At 44.5% G+C, this 7,230-nt stretch overlaps 1 protein-coding gene across 1 annotated transcript in view; it reads left to right on the top strand.

The window, feature by feature from the left end:
* The first annotated feature begins 2,707 nt into the window (after nt 1–2,707).
* Nucleotides 2,708–7,230, top strand: part of LOC102006174 (lipopolysaccharide-binding protein-like) — a 19,199-nt gene continuing 14,676 nt past the window's right edge. Inside the window, exons 1-4 of the mRNA XM_005392587.2 lie at nt 2,708–2,859; nt 3,792–3,906; nt 5,376–5,504; nt 5,856–6,011. Of these exons, the coding sequence (XP_005392644.1) occupies nt 2,736–2,859; nt 3,792–3,906; nt 5,376–5,504; nt 5,856–6,011 (524 nt within the window). The 5' untranslated portion in view covers nt 2,708–2,735. The remainder of the gene's footprint in view (nt 2,860–3,791; nt 3,907–5,375; nt 5,505–5,855; nt 6,012–7,230) is intronic.

Below are 7,230 nucleotides of genomic sequence, written 5' to 3'. Positions count from 1 at the left end.
TCCAAAGCTGCCCTTAGCAGGCCTTAATGAAACCGCTTCTGGGGATTGTAAAGAAAGGTGCCTGTTTGGCAAGCGCAAGGTCCTGAGTTCAATTCCCAGTACCAAAAAAAAAGAAAAAAAGAAAAGAAAAAAGAAGGTCCTGATGGGGAGGGTAGACAAGAGTGGGAGTCATCAGCTCTGCCCTTTCCCGCACCACCCTATTGGGGGGTGTTCTCTGCTAGTTCCCTCTAAACAGAACCAAGGGTAAAGGGTCCCTGAGAGAACTGCTCTTAACAATGTAGGGGCACTGTAACAAGCAGACTTCCTTCTCCTTTCCTATGGTTATCATCTTAGACCAGGGCCTACTGAGCTGCAGGGTAGAGAGGAAGGACATTGGTGACAGCTGAAATGGGGGTACAGGCAGGAAAAGCAGCAACAGGGGTCTCCCTGATATTCTGTCTCCTAAAGGGGAGGCAAACAGTGTCAGTTTTGGCCACAGGCCTGGGTATGAGGATTTGACACTGGTCCTTGTCCGGAGGCATGGCTTGAAATTGAGATCATCATTGACAGAGCTTATTAGGGGTTGAAGAGCCTTCCTTAGAGGTTCCAAGCAGCAGGGAAGATGGGAAAAGAGAGAGAAAGAAGAGCATGCACGCCTATACACACACAGACATACACAGACACACGCGTGCGCTTCAAGCCCCAGGAGTGATGGGTATCCTGCCTGGAGGCCAAGGGAGAAGCATAAGCACAATACATGGTGCAATTTTAGCAGGAACAAGACTAAGGCTTAAGGCAAATGTGATACAAAGTTGTGGAACCAGGGTGAGATGTTGGAAAGGGAGCTCATTACCCAAGGGAAAAGGTTTCAACGGAACTTGGGAGATGCCAGCTGCTGAAAAATTAAAAACCATTGGCTGTTAATGATTCGACCAGGACTGGCTAAAAAGGCCTTCAAGATGCTCCTGTTCTTGCTTTGTCTTCTATCCTTCTCTCTCATCACATCCCATCCCATCTCTCACCCTTGACTCTTCCCCGGTTCCTTGTGCCTGCTGGAATGGACAGCTTTACACTTCCACGTCTTAGCTCACGCTGCTCTCTCTGCCTAGAATACCTTTCCTTTCTGTCTGTTTGTCAAACTTCTACTCATGCTTCAAAACCACACCCAATCTCCGCTACTGTCTTAATTGCTCTATGTGTTCGATGGCTTCTAAAATATATGCCCTCAAACGCCCTTAAACGCTAGCGTTTATTTCAATAGATTTTTACCTTGATCTCATGGAACAGAGATAGGAACTAGGAAAATATACAAAACAAGAGAGGAATGTGATGTTGTTTGCAACATTAAATTGCTGGGATATACAGTATGTTACAATATACATTCCAGGGATCCACCCAAGATTGACTAAGGCTGGGCCTGGGAATCTGCTTTGACATATCGCCCCTGGCAACAGTGCTAAAACTGAAGGTCTGATCAAACTGCAGTGAGTTATTCCTCATTATGAATCTTTTTATGCTGACTGATTTTTTAACTACATGAAAATGCTTCCTATTTGATAAAAATACAATACCATGAACTAAAAGGATTGTTCTATAGCATTCTACTCAGCTATAAACAGGAACTATAGAGGGCAAGGCATGGTGGGGCACGCCTGTAATCCCAGCACTTGGGAGGCTGAGGCAGGAGGATAGCTGTGAGTTCAAGGCCAGCATAGGCTACATTGTGAGTTTAAGGCCAGTCTCTACTACACAGCGAGATCCTGCTTCGAAAAACAACCCCTCAGAAAAAGAACAATAGATACCCAAAACCGCACAGATTAATCTTTAAAACATAATGCTACATGACAGAAACAGTCAGAAAAAAACATATATTACATAATTCCATGAACATGAAGTTCTAGAATAGGCAAAATCAACCTACAGTAAAGGAAAACAGAGCAGTGGTTTCTGGGAAAGACAGTGAGGAAGGAGATGACTGGAGAGTCACAGGAGGATTTCTTGGGGTGGTGTCGTTCTGTCCCTTGACTACAGTGTGATCACACAGGTACAGGCGTGTATCAAGACTCATGGTTCTGTATACTTAAAATGGGTGCATTTTATTGCATATAAATTATGCCTCAAGAAAGCTGGTTAAGAGAAAGAACAGGCAAGAGATATTAACGTGTCTGAAAGCTTAGAGGTGCAGAGTACCTTTGTTGTATTTGTGACCTGACCCAAGGTGTCCTGCACAGTATACGTAGAGAACAGAGGGTACCAGGAGAGTCTAGCAGAGGCAGAATGCAGGGCTCAGGCAGGATTAGGAGCAGTGGAAGATCCAGTTGGAGAAGTTTGTGGCATGCAGCCATCCTGTGGTGACCTTCACTGCCAGGCTGGCTGTTTAGACTTCCGTATGTAGATAACACGGAATGAATGGATGGTGTTCAGCTTGAGAGAGGGATTGACGGGGCTCTTGTGGCTGCATTGAGCAGGAAAGCTTGGAAAGGGAAGAATTTGGAGGTGTGGCACCACTTCTGCTGCTCTCAAGCTAAAAATAATCCTGAAATGATTTCACAAGCAAACTTCTCCATATCTCACATTGCGGGCAATGGGGTTGCCCCAAAGTCCCAAATTTTCCTACCCCAAGGACCAATAGACTCAGTTCCTCATCTGCCCCCAGGCTTTATAGGCACCTCAGCCTCTGCTGTCACCTTCAGTAAGGGAGGGCCCTACAAAGAGGCTCTGACTGACCTCTGCCCAGGAAAGAGCTGAGGACAACGATGGTGGCCAGACCATACTGTGTGGTAGTGGTCCTACTGCTGCTGGCAGGAGTTTCTAAGATTGGAGAAGGGAATTCTAACCCTGGGTTCCTGGCCAGAATCACCAAGAAGGGCCTGGAATATGGTAAGGAGATTGGATTGTTTCTTCTGATGCGATTTTTTACCCAAAAGAGTGCTGGGGTCACAAAGACAGTGAGTCATAGGGTGGGGTAAAGCCACTGCCTAGTTTAGCACTTTGGATGTCACCCTCTGGGCTTATATTTTCTCATCTTGAATATGGGAGGACAGGGATAGGACTAGATCAGCCTTTTTCCTACATTAAAATTGCTGGGGTGGGCAGGTGCGGTGGCACATACCTGTAATCCCAGCACCCTGGAGGCTGAGGCAGGAGGAGCTCCAACGAGTTCAAGGCCATCCTGGTCTAAATGGTGAGTTCAAGGCAAGTCTGAACTACACAGTGAAATCCTGTCTCAAAAAGTAACCAACAGGGCTAGGGATATAGCTCAGTGGCACAAGTGCCTGCCTGGAAAGTGCAAGGCCCTGAATTCAATTCCTGGTATGAAAAAAGAAAAAAAACTAACCAACAAACAAACCAAACCAGACCAAAATTGCTAGGATATATGTATGTTAAAAATACAGATTTCCGGGATCCACCCGGGATTCCCAAGGCTGGGCCTGGGAATCTGCATTGCTGACATCCACCCTAGCAAGTGATAAAGCTGAAGGTCTGATCAAACTGCAGTGAGTTATTCCTCAAGAGCCTGCTGTCCCCTACCTTTGGTCTGACTCTGATTGAATAAATAAAAAAACAAAGATTGCCATTTATCTGACATTTTTGTGTCCTGATCTCATTTACTTCTCAGCCTCAGGTCAGAATTATTGTTACCATTTTCCTAGTGAGGAAACCAAGGAATTAAAGACTTGCTTGGGGTTGCATTAATAGCAAGTAGCACATCTTATCTTCTATCCTAGTGTATGCGATTGCAAAGCCTGGCCACCCAAGCTACCTCCCACCAAATAACTAACTCAAATACCCTTCTATTTCACTCCTTCCAGCCCAACAGTATGCAGTCACTACCCTGAAGAAGGAGCTGTCCACCACCAGGTTGCCTGATTTATCAGGAAGTTCTAATATAGATTGGGTTGGATGGGTGAGCTACGATTTTCACAGGTAAGGTCTCCTTTCTCCATCCCAGGGACAACCAAGGAGGAAGGATGAGAACCTAAGCTCATGGGGAAAGGGATCAACATGGAGTCGGCAGGGGACTAAAGACAAAGGGTTATGGCCAGCTTTTGTGGGATTGCTCAAAAGGGCTGCATGTTTCCTGCATTATCCAGATGAAAAGGGGACACTTAGAAACCATTCCTCAACCCTAGGTCAGTCCTTTAGGGAGACTCCAGCCTTAGAGTGGTTTCCTGGTAGGAACTGGCCCATTGTGGACGTGAGACCACTACTAAAGACAACTCCTGGCATAAAGTGGAGAACAAATATCCTGGATTCTTTCTCTTCCCTTCTACTAGCTCTCCTTGAATGCTTCCCATTGGCCAATTCTAATTAGAATTGCTGTTGCTAAGGAATCTGGGAAATGTAGTTTGCACAGGTCAGTCTTAATCAATATGGCTCAAAGCAAGGGAAGACAAGGGGGTAGATCTGAGAACAACTAAGCAAATGAAGATTTGTAGCACTTACCTGGGGAGGACTTGCCCCAAACAGGTGCATCTGCTACTCACCTGCAATTGATTGATGCTGGAAGTAACAGTGAACAGCAATATTCCCTTTTGATTTTTTTTAAAGAGAAGCCAAAAATCCAGCTGTTTATTTTTTCATGTTTTTAGTGTAAAATTTTCCCAATTTTAAAATGTCAGCAACAGATTAAAAATTTTAAAAACACAACATTGGAAAAGAAAGGTAAAGCCAGGTAGGGCGGCACATGCCTATAATCCCAGCACTTGGGAGGTTGAGGCAGTAGGATTGTCATGAGTTTAAGGACAGCCTGGGCTACTTAGGGAGCTGAAATGAGACCTTGTTTCAAAAAAAAACAAAGTGGGGGGGAGGATAAAAGAAAGGAAAGAAAGATCTGTAGGCCCCATACAGCCCACAGATTAGTAGTGAGTAATCTTTGATCTAAATTGTGAGCACTAGTATGTGTTTGACTGTTTGTTTTAGGGGTTTTGGGGATAGAATCCAGGGCCTCACACATGCTAAGCACATGCTCTGCCACTGAGCTGCATCCTTAGCCTTGAGCCCTTGTTTCCTATTTGAAGCAATGAGCCGAGAGAATGGGATGGGCTGGCTGCTTCCTGGAGACCCCTGGAAGACAGAACACATAATGCAAAGCCAGCTCACAGAGTCCTTGAAGCACTGAGGATCAGATCACTAGGGACAGGAGCAGCTAGCTATGGGGGTGGTGTCAAAGGGGAGGAGAAGTCTTTGGTTTCAGAGGGTTGGAAAGGGCTCCCCGGAGGAGAGAGGGACTGAGCAGACCTGGAAAGATACACAGGAGATGTCCAGATGGTCTTTGTGGTTTAAGTAGTACAATTAAAAGACATTGTAAGAGGCTAGAGGGGGCTCTGGGGACCATGCAGAGACAGACATGCCCCTTGCTTTTTTGGATTTGACATTCTGCCTTCCTTTGCTAGCCTGAAAATCCATCACTTTGTACTCCAGAACTGGAATCTGAATCTACTTCCGGAGCTGGGCATAAGAGCGTCTCTGTCCAATAACTACATGTCTGTGGGCGGGAATTGGAAGGTGAACAAAGCATTCATGTGAGTAGCTCTCGGTTAAGATGTTACTTGGCTTTGGGCAGGGCACATCTTCCCTCCCTGGATCCCATTTTCAGGAGTCTTAAATGTCTAGCCTATAATGGACCCAGATCCAACTGTGCTTGAGCTTTAGTCTCATCATGTATGAAATGGGATTTAACAATAACCTACCTCCAGCACTGTGCCTGACACATAGCATACCCCACAAACCTGGTTGTTTTCATTCAAGGTAAGTAGGGGTCCAAACAAGGGACACAGCTAGTTAGTGGGAACCTGGGTCTGTGTTCTTCTGGTTGCTCTTCTTAAAGGCAATCTCCCTTATACAGGAGTTTGCTTTGCCTTTCTCCCATCCAGCACTCTACAGGGCACATTTGATCTGAAGGTATATGGCATTTCCATATCAGTTTCTCTGAATTTGGGCAAGGACCAATCTGGACGGCCCACTGCCTTGGTGACCCAGTGCAGCAACTCCATTGGCCATGTTAGCATTGACATTTCTGGAAGCTTAAGGTAGGTGACCCCATGTACACTCACCGGAGAGACTCACTGCTGCCTCAGCATCTAGCTTGCCCCTAATCCAGCTCATAATGGAGCAAAAGAACAAGATTTTAAGATTAATCAAGATTAAAAAAAAAAGATTAATCAAGATTAAGGCTCAGCATGTCCATCCACTGAGGATTGGATAAAAAAATTGTGGTACTTTTATATAATGGAATATTACTCAGCTATAAAGAAAGATAAACTCGAGGCTTTTATAGGTAAATGGTCACAACTAGAAACCATACTCATAAATGAAATAAATCAGACCTGCATGTGTAAGAAGCATATTGTCTCACTAGTGTAAGACCTGAAAGAGTGAATAAAAACTAGGAGGTATGATAGACATTGTGAAACGAAAGGAAAATGCTCAAAAGTAAAGGGCAACTGGGGTGTGGGAAAAGAGAGGGAAAGAAGGGGAATTATGTAAGTATGTATATACAGGATAGCTAACATAGTTGTACTACTGTCTTCTATTGTTCTACAGAAAGGAACAGTTAATGTTTACTTGTTTGATCCATCTTGTATGTCTCTATTTGTTTTCCTGAGAAACCACTTTGAAGATATCAATAAGTAATACAACAACCATTGTTAATTTCCTACAACTTTGTCTGTAACTCTGTTTTGTTTGCATTGTTCTTATGTTATTTTGTAAATGGATGTCTGCTTGTTAATATGTTTTCCTTCTTTTATTTGTTAAGATAAAAAAAAAAACAAAGATCAAGGCTCAGCAAACTATGCTCTTTGGGCCATTTCCCACCTGCTTTTTTTCCCATACAGCCTCAGGCAAAGCCCTGGGAGAAACTGCCATTGGCCTGTGTTGGGTCACATGCTTACTCCTGGATCAATCATTATGAACTATAATTGGCAGAGCGATGGTCTGTGCCCATACTTAGATGTGGGGATAAGGATGGGGTCAGCCACACTGGAGAAGTCAAAACCACAGATGTACATGGATATACCATGCATCATCTTTCCTCAGATTAAATTGATCTGCCTGGGTCCCATTGCATGGAAAAATGGAGAAAGTTCAACTCCATGGGCAGACTTTCATTTATAATAAAATATAACGTGGAGGGCTGGGGATTTAGCTCAGCGGCAAAGTGCCTGCCTGGCAAGCGCAAGGTCGTGAGTTTGGTTCCCGGTACCGGAGAAAAACAACAAACAAACAAACAAAAAAGACATCTCAGAT

The sequence above is a fragment of the Chinchilla lanigera genome, unplaced genomic scaffold (genome assembly GCF_000276665.1).
Source record: "Chinchilla lanigera isolate Chin_1 unplaced genomic scaffold, ChiLan1.0 scaffold00044, whole genome shotgun sequence".
In the NCBI taxonomy this organism is placed as follows: domain Eukaryota; kingdom Metazoa; phylum Chordata; class Mammalia; order Rodentia; family Chinchillidae; genus Chinchilla; species Chinchilla lanigera.
This window is presented reverse-complemented; position numbering and strand designations above follow the sequence as displayed.